The following is a 15,437-nucleotide window of genomic DNA, read 5'->3' as shown; positions in this document are numbered from 1 at the left end:
GGCAGGGCGGGTGGGTCACGTGGGACCCTCCGTGGCCCCGCCCCCTTCCGCGCGGAGGTCCGAATCCCGTCCCGCGCGCGCTTTTCTCCCCGCTCCTCCCGCTCCTGTCAGGGGCGGCACCGGGCGGGCTGCGGGCACCGGGCGGGCTGCGGGCATCGGGCGGGGCCGCTCCATGGCGGCCGTGAGTGCCTCGTCCCGCGGCTGAGGGCTTCGATCCTCTCCAGAACTCGGGGCATGGTGGGCAGGGTCGCCGTGGCCGCGGCAGCCGCCTCTCTCCCCGGGAAAGACGACGACGAAGACGACGAGGCGCAGGTAGGGAGGCGGAGGCGAGCCGGGGCGCCGCGCCCTGAGCGGCGACGGACGGTGCTGCCGGGGCGGCCCGGGAGGTGGGCGCCGCTTTGTCGGGGGCGCTTGTCACGGAGCGCCCAGTTTCACGGGAGGGGGGAGGCGGAAAGCGGCGGCGGGGCGGGGCGACTGCCCAGCCCGGTGCCCTCTGCCCGGTGCTCCCAGCCCGGTGCCCTCTGCCCTCGCTCGCAGCCCACGGGCCAGGCTGTCATGAAATGGCACCTCCACCGAGTCCCGGTAACTTTTGGTCAGGAGCGTTTGCAGTTTCGGGGGCTGTGGCTTCAGAGTTCAGTTTTTAACACACCAGAAGGGTGTGGAAGTCTTTGTGAACCGCCTTTCTTAGAGAGTTGTGAGATACAAATTGTCTTGTAGTAATTTGCTTTATTTTTAAAAATACAGTTTCTTCTTAAGATGTGTTAGGTGTTTACAGTAGGATCATAGATCTCTAAGTCATATTGTGATTCCCTGTTAAGATCATTTTGTGATTCTCCACAAATGCTCTGGTGAACATCTTCAGGTAACCAGCAGATCATTGAGCTGGAGTAGACTTTCTGAACTTGTCATATGGAATCCCAGCAGAGCTGTTGTGAGGACTTTGTGGTCGCTTTCAGGTTTGGTGGTCTCAAAGTTCCAGAACAAGAATTTTATTTATTTGAAGTGGCAGAATCTTTATTTTAAGCTGATGAAAATATCAAGATAATATGCATAGTGTCTTAGTGCACTGACACAAGTTCTTTATCCTCTGAACAAGTACTAGTGTCACCAATATATACTACAGCTACTATACTGTTCTTTACTGCTACACTAAAGTCATCTGAAGTATTTTAAAGCTAATGTGGCTGTTGAACTTTTTATAGCCATGCAAGAAACGGCGAGAGGAAGATACTTGTGTGGAAACAATCACAAGATATTTTTCACCATTAGCAAAGCCAATGGATAAAGCCTTGTCACCACCAAAACCCAACAACATATTGGATTATTTTAAAAAGGCATCTCTAACTGAGAAAGGTACATTGCCAGTTGTAGTAGGAGAAAATAAAACATTGTTGGATGCTGATGACAAGGACTGTAAGTCACCTTTTAAACCACCTTCAAAGTGGAAGAGGAAAGGGAAGAGAGTTAATTTAAATAATAAGCAAAGAGTGATGAAAGAATCTGAGAATGAAGATGAAATAAAACTTAGTAATGACACCAGCAGAGAAACAACAGGACTAAAACAAGACAGTAATGATTTTATTGCTACTTGTGCTTTAGTTGGCCAGAGATGTACAAGAGAATTAGAAGAAGATATTGTCCAAAGAAAGAACTTCTCCAATGCTGGCATCTCCAGAAAAGATGCAAAGAAAGTTGGTTCTGAAGTAAATGGAACAAAAAATAGAATAAGAAGATCAAGGAAGAGGAAGCAAAAGGTGAATATGGATTTGTCTGAAAGTCTTTTGTCTGAAAACCAACTGAATGAAAAGTGTAAAAAGGATGCTGAAGATACAAAAAAGGTAGTTTCTCCTACAGTAGCAGAGTGTGACATTGTTATTAGTGACTCCAGTTTTGAACTTCATAGGGACGATAAATCATCACAGGTAAATAACAGCATTGTAACAGTGTCATTTGAGGACTTCCTGAAGAGTCAAGGAGAAAGTAATGTAGATCATGTTGAAGACACAAAACCAGCAGTGGACAATGCTGCTCCATCAAAAGACATGGACAAAAGTGACAGTGACCCAGATAAGTGTGAGGAGTCTCAACAGCTACCACTTAGAACAGTAACAGTGCTTGCACAAGTTCATTCCATTCCCCCAAAATTAGCTCCATTACATAAGGAACAAAAAGGCTCTAGGAAAATAGCATCCATTTTTCTAAAGCAGAAGGGATGTGTTGTGGAAAAAGAAAGCAGCCCACCCCTCTTGGACAGTGAACAAACTGAACAGGTTATTCAGAAAAGAAAATCTAATGTAGTTATTGAGGAAGAAGAGTTGGAGTTAGCTGTACTAGAGACTGCAGGGTCAGATTCTTTGAAGCCAAAATGTACTCTGGAAGAAAGGCATCAGTTTATGAAGGCATTTAGACAACCAACATCAGATGTAGTGAGAAGTGGAGTTAAAAGGGCACCTGGAAAACAAAAGCAAGTCCTTGGAAAGTGTTCCAAAGAAAAAGAAGGACCTGAAGATGACACTGCTTTAAATAAAGGATTAGAAAGCAGAGTACCAGAGGAATATGTGAGCAAATACACACAATCTGGTTCTGCAAACAGTAGAACTAAATCCAGAAGACCTAGGAAGCTTCAGAAGAAAGGAAATGGAAGAAAGAAGGCTCCAGATCCTAAGGAAACAAATGAGTCTAATACCAGCAATTATAATGAAGATATTCAGGATTCAGGAGCTAATATTCTTTCTAAGGAAAACAGCTTAGATGTAAGAATTTCATCAAGTCTGAAAATGAATAAGTTAAGGAGGAGTTCAAGGCAGGAGAAAATCAAAACATCCAAAAATGTTACACCTAAAAAAAAAAGGATTAGAAATACTTTTTCTGAAGATGAATTACCTGTCAGTCCCTTTCAGACTTCTACACCCAAAGCAAGCGAGCGATCCTTGAAGAAAAGTAACATGTATAAAGCTGAGGTGATTACTGTGCCCTTTGATGGGAACAGCCCAATAAGGTAAATGTTTTAGTGTATTTCCCTTTATTAACATTACTAGCACTATGCCCTTAATTACCATTATTTAGTAACATTTCCCTTTATTAAAAAGTGATAATCTTGCTCTTCCTCCCAATTAGAATGCGATTCACACGTATCAGTATGACTACAAAACCAAATAAAGCTGAAGCAATGAAAAATGAAGATTTTAACTCAAAAAATATTAAGGTAATTTATGTAACAGTTTGTTTCAGTGTTTTGTCATTTACTATATGTAATTAATTGTGTAAATATTCAGCATTGTTTAATAGTGTACTGTAACACAGCATTACTGTTCTTAGATGCCCTACAGGAAGAGACTATTGCTGTTTGATGCTGATTTATGATAGAATTTGATCTAGTTTCTTGTACTTCTATTGTACCATAGTTTTTAAAATGTTTTATTAGTGTACATTTGGTTTTCATAACAAAAAAACCCCAATGCAGTAGCATGCTCATGTCCTGCAGCTTGTTAGGATGGGGCACAGTAGAAGAGCTTATGGCTAACAATGTTACTGCCCATATTTCATTTGTTCTGGGAAAAAATTGGAGGATCCTCTTGTTGGGCTCTCACTTCTTTTTGAAAAATATTTCTATCATATTCATTTTCTCCTCCTTTCTATCCTTTCATTTTCTTTTTGATACAAATAACATTTTATAAAAACCATACACTTAGATGAATGCGAAAGATTACATTAACATGCAAAATACTTACTGAATGTATTGCTGCTAATTGCAAAGTATTTTGGTTCTTTTATACTTTACAGATAAGCTCTACTTCCAAAAACATATCCAAAGCAAAGCAGCTGATTGAAAAAGCAAAGGCTCTACAGCACAACAGAGCAAAGGTTACTGAGGACTCAGCAGCTCCTGTGAGGCGCTCGTTGCGCCAGCGAGCTCTTGCTGAAAAGAAAAAAATACAGGAAGATGAAGTAAGCCTGTACACTTCATAGGGGGGAAAGATTTTAAAGTTTTTGTGGGTCATTTAAGCAATAAAATTGTTTCTTTTCCTGCAAACGTTTCTTTTAAAGAACCAAGTTGGGTAGATACCTGCAGTGAGTGGTATGGTTAATGTCAAATAGTGAAGCAGCTCCCAGGTACAGACTGGCAAGCTCATCCTAGTGCAAATCTGTAATAAAGCAGCAGGTGGCCACTCTTTAGAACATAATGACTGTTTCTCTCCTGATGGGCAGCAAGGTATCTGTTTCAAATGTGTATGTTTTAGACATATAAATTTAGGTAAGAGTAATTCCAGCTTCCATTTGTATATTGGAGATCTTGCTCTAGTCTGTGTAGACAGCAGTAGTAAAAGTATTGTGTAGTCTACAAATTATATTGCTAACTTCAGTTCTCTCTAGCACTTTCTTCACTTTTTTCATCACATTTTGTTCTTAGTAAAGGAGGAAAAGTTGTGTTTCCTTTCTTATTTTATTTGCTTTCCCTCTAGGAATCAGTAATAATTTTAGATTCAAGTCTGAGTAATGACAGCACTATAGTGCAGAATGGGAAGCAGAAGAATCTTCGAAGCTTAAATGATGTTTTGGGGAAAAAGACAAGAAACTTAAAGGTTGCAAAGAACTCAAATGGTAATTGCATTTTACTGGATGTGTTTAATTTTATTACAGTTACTGATTATTGACTTTGCAGTAGTTTTGTCCTCATGTATAGTGCTGAAATAATTCAAAACTATAATAAATTTTGGTAACATGTTATTAAATGGAATATATAGAAAGTGAACAGAATAGCAAGGCTAGAATCCTATAACAATGTTAATCTAATAATGATTTTTTTTTTCTTTTTCAAGGAAAACTGAGATATCCACCTTCCTCCCTAGGTAGGAATGCTCAAAACTCTGCAGGTGAACCAATTGTGATCTTTGATGAAAGCAGGTCAGTTTTCAAGATTGCAGTTGCTTAAATCTGTTTCAAGGTTACTTTAACATTCACGTGTAGAAATGAATGTGCTTTAAATTGTGTTGTGGGGTTGGTAGGGCTAATGTGTTCTGTTGTTTTTTCTTTTTTAATTTCTATTTTCCTTAAAGCCAAGATGCATCAGAAAGCTCTCAAGATGATGATCAGTTTAGAGCAAAACGTGAATTCTTGAGGAGTGGATTGCCAGAGTCACTGAAAAGACAGATTGCAAAGAAAGCAGCAGCAATGGAAGCATATGCTCTTGCAAGTTCTTCTTTTAAGACTGTTGTCCATGTGCAGCAGAAGGATGACTGTAAGCTTGTGTTCAACCATTGTGCAAATGCATGGAATAATTTCTGATCTGTGGAGAATAGAAACTTGATCATCAGAAGTTACTGTTGTGACTGGAATAGCAGATAGTTCCTTCTTGTTTTGTGTCACAGTAAGAAAACAAAATAAGCTTCCAGTGAGGTTTTAAGACACAATTTAGGAATTAAATTGGTGCTAAAGTAATGTGTTTATGGGTAAGGGTGCAAAACTCAGTATTTAGTCAAAATGTTATTCTTTCAAGCTCCAATTTGGAAAATAAAGATCACCTTGGGGTGATTGGGACAGAAATAATTTCCTTCTGACTCAGGCAAAATATTTCTTAAAAGAGGAAAAGAACAGCCCATTTTATTCCACTGATGGAGAGTACTACAGTGTTGTTAAGAAAGGGCATGACAGAAAAGCAGAAAGGAGAATAGCACTTCTGAGTATAGATTGCAAACCAGCTGATAAACAAACAAAATCCTTGGTGAGCACCTGTCCCACAGACACCCAGTGAGGGCTCAGCTTGTCACCTGGAGCAAGCAGAGCCCAGGAGCAACTTACTGGAGAAATGTTTATGCAAATATGTGCAAATTTGTTCTGCTTTTGGGAGGAGGAGTTAATAAAGATAAAAAGTTGATGCAGTGTAAGTTAAATAAGCTGGGTTTTGACATGATAAACTGTAGTTAAAAGAGCATTTACTCCTACTGTCTGTGACTGTACCTCTGTTTTGCTAACAAAAGTTTCCTTGTTTTGTTTTTGGGGTTTATTGTGTAGGTTACCCAATGTGGAAATTGAAATCACCATCCTGTCCTCTATTAGCTAAGCTAAGGAAACTAAATACTGATGTCACTAACATCACAAAAATCACTCTCTCACTTGGTGAATTTTCCACTGTGAATTCAAAACTAGCTGGAGACTCCTCTGCACCTGTGGTTAGTACCTTTAAAATGCTAGAAGAAAAATGAAAAGAAAATGGAAATTATTTTATTTCTTAGGACTTCGGTTGTTTAAAAAAAATCTTTCACTTTGAATCTGTCTGGATCCAGGATTTTTTTTTTTCTTTTATTGATTTACCCTTTCTGCATCATAACATTAGACAATTCTTAAGGGTTTCTGTTAGATCTCTAGATTTAGGAAAACAGCTACCAGTTTAAATTATGCAAAACTGTCACTGTTAGTGGGTTTTAGTAATAATTTTATTATTTGTGTGTGTTACAGCTTTCTGGCCACCGACCAGTTTTTACTGACACATTCAGGAAAGATTTACTAGATGAGATCATGTCTTCTAATTCTCAGTTTCCTGTGAGAAAATACTTCTACAAGTTTCTGAAAAAGCAAACAGAACGGTTGGGTTTTGAAAACAGTTTACAAGGTTAGTGATCTGTGTAAGGAAGCACAAAAACACACACACACACACACACACTCTCTGTCTGGCATAAAAAGATAACCTGGAATTTCCAGAAACGTTTTGGTGAAGGAATGTGGTTGTGGGAATAAACTGGTCCTCACATTTTAGGTTCTTCAACTATGACTTAAAGAAAGGTGGAGCTGCAATGGGCAGAGTGCTTTTTTTTTTTTTTTCTTAGAAAGTGGAGATGGCACTGCAAATTCTGAGGTAAAGCAGAAGCATTCTGACAATTGGAAGGAAACTAAGAGGAAAAGGAAAGAAACAGAAGACCGTAAATCAAAAAGAAGAAAAGAAGCTGAAGGTACAGAGTCTGAAATAAAACCCAGAGTTTCCAGAAACCTTATTTCTCCAATACATGGAGAAAACCAAGCAGAGACAGGACAAGCAGCATGCTTAGAAAAAAAGAAGACCCAGAAATTAGATGATATGACAGAAGATGCTGGATATTTGTCAGAACCAAATGCATTTTCAGGTAATTCTACTTCCTGTGGTTTTAATTACCTGTGCTTTGAGAGAATGAGCAGATGATGTATGTCAGCTTTCCTCATGTAAAAATCATATCTAGTCTTAATATTCTATTAGACTGGATCACCTCTTTTGCATGAAGAACTACTTAAAAATGGATAACATTTTTTTCTGTAGGTATTGAAAAAGAAGACATGCTCTGGACAGAAAAATATCAGCCTCAAGATTCCAGTGAACTTGTAGGGAACAAGAAAGAAATTGAGAGGCTACACAGGTGAGAAGTGGGAGCACAGATCCATTCTTAAAATAACAACAAAAAAAGAATCCTATTACTTGATTATGCTGAAAGAAGTGAAATCAATGGTTTTACACTGCCTGAATAACAGTTACAGGGTGTATGTTTGTGGCCTCTGCTTTGGTTTACTTACAAAAAGTTCAGAAACAAATGGTCAGTTGGAATGCTTGATCTTTAGGTCATAGTTTCTTTCACAGTAATACTTCAGTAGCTTGTAAGGTATGATATTAGACAAAACCACAGGTGAAATGCTGCATTAGGCTGTAGGCTGGAATGAAATACATGAGTAAATACCCTTAAAATACCCTTGAAATCTTAGTATAAATCACTTTGGTCAGGTTATTTAAACTTAGACACTCTGGATGAGAGACAGCAGCTTCCCAGTACTTGTCTGTTTCCCTACAAGCATTTCTGATCCTGATGGTGATGCACTGCCTCTGCTTTTGGCTTTAATTTAGCACTCCAGTCCATTTAGCAGACTGTGCTTTCAGTTCAGTTTTCTGGGTGAGTTTAAGTTATTGCTGTGGCTCTTGCTCAGAATTTAGAGACCCATCTGACTAACAACACTGGGCAAGGAATAATGAAGCATTTTCCACAGTTGCAGTAGTTTGCCAAGTGACTTGTTTTTATACCAGCCCACTAACAGAACAGAGAATGAAGGATTCCTTTTTTACTAAAGAATCAAACCCTGCACAACTTATTTTTTTAATTTGAAAGAAAGGGCTTGAAGTGTTTGAGAGGCATAAGAAGTGACCAGTGTGCCCTAGTTTTATGCTCTATTCCAATTGAAATTTGTTCTTTATTCAGCAGTAATTTCTATCTTTTTGTTCTGTTCTTTTTCTAGTTGGTTAAAAGAGTGGAAAAAAAGAGCTGACTGGGAAGAAAAAAGAAATCAGAAAGGGGAAAAAGAGGACAAGGAGCATCAAGGTGCTGATAGAATCAAAATTATATATATATATGGTTTCTCTTGGTAATGTTGGCATAAAAACTACATAAATTGGTAATGGTTTGAACAAGTTGTTTTGGTTTTTTTTAATAATTCTACAGATTCTTTGGACAGCCTTGACTTCATAGATAAATCTGAGATGGAGGAAGAGACCAGCCTTTGCAATACAGTTCTGATAACTGGCCCACCAGGAGTGGGGAAAACTGCTGCAGTATATGCTTGTGCTCAAGAACTTGGTTTTAAGGTTTGTAGAGTCCTTTCCTTGGAGCCATTTTTCCTGTATGGCACTAGTTATATGATAGTATTTGTACTACAAGGGGTCTGAATATTTTTAATGTAAATTAATGTAAATGTAATAATGTAAATGTAATAATGTAAATACCACTGCAGATATTTGAAGTCAATGCCTCTTGCCAGCGTAGTGGTAGACACATCCTCTCTCAACTGAAGGAAGCTACTCAGTCTCATCAAGTGGACAAAAAGGGCATTAATGCATGTAAGCCATGCTTTTTCAACACTTGTAGCAGTACCAAATCTCCAAGTAAGTTTCATCATTATATCTGAGTTTTTTTGTTTAGTTGGGGTTTTTTTTGTTGGTTGGTTGTTAGCTGATTCTGCTGTGGTTTGGGTTTGGGTTTTTTGTTGTTTTTTTTTTAGTTCCCCAGAAAATTTTTATACATTAGTTGTTTAAAAAAAGATAGCAAATTTCAGTTTATCTGGCCATAATAATAAGTGCTCTGTCAGCTAACACACTATGTACCAAATTAAATAATGACTTTATCAAAATGATTGGCTCTTAAGGTGTTTTTGTAGTTGTGGAATGAGTGCAATGGCACATGAATAGCACATTGAACTGAAAGCATTCCTTATGAGAGTAGAAAAGTAAAATAAGCAGATAGCAGCAGAATAAACCTATCCTGTACTAGATGCAAAACTGGGATTTGTTCTAAATTTGCATGTGAAATGTCAGTTTATGATTACATTTCCAGCTTATGTTTAAAACAAAACATATCTTTCAGAAAAAATGTATTCTCCAAAGAAAGTTATTTCACCAAGAAAACCTCCACTGTCACCAAAGGGAGCAGGATTAAAACGAAGCTTACCTCCTAAAACACTTGCAAACTATTTCAAAATTTCTTCCAAAGGTAAAGGTAATGATGGAGGAGTAACATCACAAGAGAAAAAAAAAGGTAGGTATCACTATTTAATAATAATAATTCATTAATAATGTAATAATAATTAATTTAATAATAATTAGTTACCTTTGGCAGTGGAAATGCTACCTTGTACTACTCTTTATGTGGAGCTGTGTGGAGGAAAGAGTAGAGTGCACTTTCTACACTCTATCATGAGTTATTCACTGCAGTTGAGAATAGTCCTTGGCTTTTTTTTTTTTTTTTTTTTTTTTAAACCAGAGACACCAGAAAAGGGTGTAGGTCAGATATCTAAGATTTAACATCAAGATAGACTTTATTAAGCAGTTTATACATGGGATAATTTTTGAAACCAGGATCAAGAATGTATATTAAATGGTTTCAATCTTCCTTTGCTTCCTGCACAATTCTTTGTCCATCTGCAGGAAGGACTAAAAATACAAGTGAAGAAAAGAAAGATGTTCAAATCAAGTCAATAACCAAGGAAACAGAAGGAGGAGAACACAACAGAAAAAGTGCAACATCTCTCATTCTTTTTGAAGAGGTAAAATTCACATGAAATATCTTGGTGTGAGTAACATGTCCTTTCATTATGTTCAAAGAGCTTAACTTTTTGGTTTTTCCCTTTCTCCTTGAGACTCTTAGGTAGATTCAAGTGTGAGGATACACAGGCTCTTAAGGTTGGATCCTTATTTTACAAAGCTATTTTAAAAAACAAACTGTCATCTATCAACTGTTGGAACTGTTTGAAGGATTCTGCTAATTTAACTCCTTTGATTATGGGAAAAGTGTTGGTTTAGATGCACTGAGACACTTTAAAAAGCCACTGTTAACACCCCAGTGATTACAATATCTAACTCCACCTTTAATTCTTCTTTCTTTAACATCTTGCCCCTAAATGTCAGAGTCTTAACTAAAAATACAAAACTGCATCCAAGAATGTAATTTTCAGTAATTAAGGAAAGGAAGTACAGCAGTGTAGCCAAATATGGGTTGATCCTACAGATCACTGGTGCTGTTCTATTAAAAAGGAAAGAAAATTTTCAAAAGCCACCTGGATGTGGGCATGGGTAACCTGCTCTAGGTGACCCAGCTCAGGCAAGGGGTTGGACATGCTGACCTCTAGAGGCCTTCTGCCCTGAACCAGTGTGTGATTTTTGTAAGCTTCAGCACAGCTGTGGTCAAAGTGTTCTGTGCTAACAAGTGAACTCCTGAAGCCAGTGTGCTGCCATTCCACACTTGTGTTCAAGGAATCTCTATGAATGCTCAGCCTCACTGGGTCATTAGCAGTGTTCTCTGCACTCACAGCTTGTAGCTGTTGTTAAAGCTAATGATATCTTGCATGGCATTTGTTTTCTGTAGGTAGATATAATATTTGATGAAGATGCAGGATTTCTAAGTGCAATAAAGACATTCATGGCAACTGCAAAGAGACCTGTAATCCTTACTACCAATGGTGAGTGCTGTTTGTTTCAGTAATTATGCTTGAGAGAGAAAGAATACAGCTCCTAAATGTAAAATTAAATGAGTGGAGACTATACAGAGAGTATTTTATTACTTGAATGAAGATACTGGCTGCTGTAATAGGTAAAGAAAATAATTAGTTTTGGACATAATGCTGTGACAGTTCACTGATTCCTCTTTCTGTAGATCCAACATTCAGCTTAATGTTTGATGGCTGTTTTGAAGAGATCAACTTTAGAACCCCTTCCTTGGTAAGTCTGTGTTTTGTTTGTTTTTATTGAGTTGATTTTCTGAATTGGACTTAATTCTGACATGAGCTGTTCAGCTATGGTGGAGTAGTCTGCTATTCCATGGATGTTTCAATGTAACTAATCTAATGTAATTAACTAATTCTCCACATTAAGAGGAAAAATAAATTGCAAGCATAAATAACATTTATTTCTGTGTGACTTACTGCAGTCTCATTAGTAGGAGTTGTTTTCAGTGTTTTTTGTCTAACTCTTCTTCAGATAAATGCTGCAAGCTACCTTCAGGTGCTGTGTCTGGCAGAGAATCTACGAACAGATGTGAAAGACTTGGCTACTCTGTTAACCACAAATAACTGTGATATCAGGCAAAGTGTTCTCTGTTTACAATTTTGGGTTAGAAGTGGAGGTGGATTCTTGAAAGACAAACATTTGTCACATCATGGTAGGTTGATTTAATTTAAAATAATTTTTGATCTTCATGTGAAATTGATTAAATCAAACCATTCTTAGACATGTATGAACAGATGGTAGGGTTCTGGGTGTGGTTTTTTTAGTACCCTCCATTATGGTACTTCATTATCTCCCTTTTGTATTCTGAATAGCAAAATTAGGCAGAACAGGGACCCAGTAGTAGTTTGCTTTTAACTCAGTTGGCAGATTTTTATCTATTTAGCTGAGTTGTAGATAGTTCATCTAGAAGAAGCTGAACTGAAAAAAAAAGAAAAAGGAGAAAAACTGGACAGCGAGCAAGCAGGTGGGGTGGGTAAGGACTTGGTCCCAAAAGATACACTGAAGAGGATCCTCAGCAGGTTTGGGCATGTGAGATAGCATGTGAGCAGGCAGCAGAGAGAGCCTGGTGGGGCATAAGAGGAAGAGCAGAGCATTTCAAATGGTTACTTTCAAAAAAAAGGAGAGGAGGCAGCTCAGTAACACTGAAAGAAGGGGAATGGGGATGGTGGATTGGGCTCAGGATGACTGATTTCTGTTGCTGTATTAATTCAGAACTGCAGCAAGAGGCAACAGTTACAGTATCCTTTATAAAAGGAGTTGAGGGGAAAAATCATTTTCATGATTCAGTTGTTTCTTTGCAAGTAAAGCATCTTATCTTTGTGCAGGAGGAGATGAGACAAATAAAGCAGATCACATAATTCATCCAGAAAAGACTACTGATTCCAAGATTGATTTTTCTGAAGCTGATGCATGTCTTCAGGAGTTCCCAAAATGTGACACAGGCTGTGTAGAGACATTGCTTGGCCTTAAGAATATCCTGTTGCCTTCAGAAGATTTATTTACATTTCTTAAGGTATTTTTGTAGTTGTCTATCTAACACTGTAGATGATGGCCCAGTGACTGTCATCATCACTATGAACAGCAGCATCTTAGAAGCAAATCTCTTTTAAAAGATTTGTTATGGAAATTAAGGGATTCTGTTATTATTAAGCAAAAGTGAGGCAGTCTCCTGCAAGCAAAACAGTCTCTCACCTTATTACTACAAAGCCAGGAGTGTGAGATTTTCTTGTAATAATATTTTTAATTTTAAAAATTAATGTATATATTTTTATTATTCTTTTACAGCACAAAATCACAACCAGGGAGAAATGGAATAAACTGATGCAGCTGCTCACAGAATTTCAGATGAGGAATGTTGATTTTATATACAGTAATCTTGAACTTATTCTCCCCTTACCGGTACAAGTTCTTTCAAACCAGTCCGAAGCCTCTAACTCTGAACTTGAAAGGACTACTGTAGTTTCTTCAAAAAACAGATCTAATAATAATTATCACTCTGGAAAAAGTAGCCCTGGAAAAAAGTTTAAAAAGACAAAGAGCCAGAAAAGGCTTGAGATACTGGATGATAGTGACTTATTTGATACTGGACTGAACTATTCAGCTGAATTCCTGACTTTGCCATCAGATAGCCCCACATCATGTGCTGAAGGGAATAAAGAGGAAACAAAGTTGTTGATAAATAGAGAAGAAACTAAAACTAAAACCTCAGCAAATGAGAGAAGGTCTGCACTTGTTTTTCAGTGTCTGAATTCACTGACTGAATTTGTGGAGGACATGTCCTTCTTGGATTGCTGTGTAAACACTAACACCAAGGAACCACTGGAGTTTTCTGAAGATGAAGGATTTAATTGGACAAATGGCAAAATCAAAAATGGTCTTAGTGATGAATTCAGTATAGAAAATACTGATTGGTGGAGTTCCCAGAGCTGTAGTGAAATAAAGGCAGCTATTGAAGCCCTAAGTTTTAACAAATGTTCTGGCAATATTTCACAAAACTTGGAATCTTCTTTGAGTACCAGTAAAACACCTGAAGGAGATCTACTGGGGGGACTTACTTTGCATATTTCAAACACAAGAAATTATGTATCCTTCAGTCAGTCGACTGAATCAAGGTAAGCCTTTGCCAGTATTTCTGAATTATAATGCAGTTATTTGCCAAAAAAAAAAAGCCTTTGACAGAGTGTAGGAGTGTTACCAATATTAAAGTTACCAGTGTGTCTCAAAATGCTGGAATATGTTATTCTCTTTGCTTCCATTAGCTTAAACCAACTGCCTAACAACCTCTGTAAAACTGACTTCTCTGTTTGAGTAGCCTGACTTATAATGTAGTTCAGAAATGTAGCCTTCTTTTGGTCTAGTTATTTCATAGAATCATAGAATTGGCTGGGTTGGAAGGGACCTCAGAGATCATCAAGTCCAACCCTTGAACCACCGTTGCGGTTCCCAGCCCATGGCACTCAGTGCCACATCCAGGCTCTTTGGAAAGATCTCCAGACACGGAGAATCCACTACTTCCCTGGGCAGCCCATTCCAATGCCTGATCACCCTCTCCAGAAAGAAATTCTTTCTCATCTCCAACCTAAACCTCCCCTGGCACAACTTGAGACCCTGCCCTCTTGTCTTGCTGAGAGTTGCCTGGGAAAAGAGCCCAACCCCCCCCTGGCTCCAACCTCCTTTCAGGGAGTTGGAGGGAGTGATGAGGTCTCCCCTGAGCCTCCTCTTCTCCAGCCTGAACAGCCCAAGCTCCTCCTCAAAACCAAAACTCCTTCAAAACCAAACAGATGAACACCCCTAAAAGACTTAAAAAAAAACAACACAAAACCCAAAGAAAACCAAAAAACCCCAAACTCCTGAAAATCTGAGAGCAAACTACTGTCCCTGATGCTGCTGAGTGCAGCTTTGTGATGCTGTGTAAGCAGCATTCATCTAATCCATTGGGATGCAGTGTTGGACACTAGGATGTTTAACAGAGTTTTTAACAACTTGATTTGTTCCTGAATGGAACAAAATAGAGACTGCATACTCTTGAACATAAAAACTAAAACTTCATTTTCCATTTCAGCATTCACAAAAAAGCACAAAAGAGGCTGGCAGTCATCAGAACTGTATTTTCCAGAAGTCCTTTTAACCTGGGTAATAAGCAGGCCAGCATACTTGAATACCTCCCCACTCTTCGTAGCATCTGTAGGTCTGAGAAGCTTAAAGAGCAAGGGAAGACTAAAAGAAGGTAAGTTTTGGGTTTCCTAAATCTTGCTACATTTCAATATACAAGGTAGTTAAGAATTTTAATAAAATATTTTGTCAAAGAATTCTAGACAAGAAAGATGAAAGTTTGCTTTTCTAAATTAATAGAAGTGTTTCCTCCTATTTGGAAATATTTTTGTCCCCTTATAGTCACTTTTGCTTTTCTTTTTATAGGTTCTTGCATTATCTTGAAGGGATTCACCTCGAAATTCCCAGACAAATGACAAACAGTCTGTCTTTGGACTTCCCTTAAACTTGATGACACCAGAAATACTTTGTGCCTAATGGTGGTATTCTCACCATAGTTTGATTTATTTTTTTTTTAAACCACATTATTTTATTGTATATTCAGAGCCATTTGTATATTAAATTTCTATAAGTATTTAAAATAATGTATATATCTATTGTCATGATATTGCCCTCCACAACTGAAATGTGGGTTGGTTTGGTGCTCCTCCAGTAAAGTGCATTTATAATATTAAATGCACAAACTAATCAATGGTATCTTTCTCTGGAATTTGTATATCACATAGCAACATGTCCTTTTGTAATGAGCAACTTCACAACTTCAACAGCAAGATTGTTCTTTTCTTTCTTTCTTTTTTTGAGACCATTTGATTAAAATAAGTTCATTTCTTTCTGAAATTATGAAATAACCCAGGGTGGGAGGGGACGGGGAGAGGAT

The 15,437-nt window shown here is 38.0% G+C and overlaps 1 protein-coding gene across 1 annotated transcript; it reads left to right on the top strand.

Moving 5' to 3' along the window:
- The first annotated feature begins 234 nt into the window (after positions 1–234).
- On the top strand, positions 235–15,290 carry ATAD5 (ATPase family AAA domain containing 5). The gene is made up of 23 exons (XM_030461932.1): positions 235–312; positions 1,203–2,998; positions 3,118–3,205; positions 3,784–3,948; positions 4,464–4,602; positions 4,821–4,905; positions 5,058–5,239; positions 6,013–6,170; positions 6,457–6,614; positions 6,829–7,118; positions 7,289–7,385; positions 8,251–8,333; positions 8,454–8,596; positions 8,743–8,893; positions 9,372–9,542; positions 9,932–10,050; positions 10,869–10,962; positions 11,157–11,221; positions 11,480–11,660; positions 12,334–12,521; positions 12,794–13,620; positions 14,571–14,735; positions 14,927–15,290. The coding sequence occupies exons 1-23, from the start codon at positions 235–237 to the stop codon at positions 15,003–15,005; spliced, it is 5,502 nt and encodes a 1,833-aa protein (XP_030317792.1). The 3' UTR covers positions 15,006–15,290.
- The last annotated feature ends 147 nt before the right edge of the window (positions 15,291–15,437 follow it).

This window comes from Calypte anna, chromosome 18 (assembly GCF_003957555.1).
Source record: "Calypte anna isolate BGI_N300 chromosome 18, bCalAnn1_v1.p, whole genome shotgun sequence".
NCBI lineage: Eukaryota > Metazoa > Chordata > Aves > Apodiformes > Trochilidae > Calypte > Calypte anna.
Note: the sequence above shows the minus strand (reverse complement) of the source record. Positions and strands in the feature narration are given on the sequence as shown.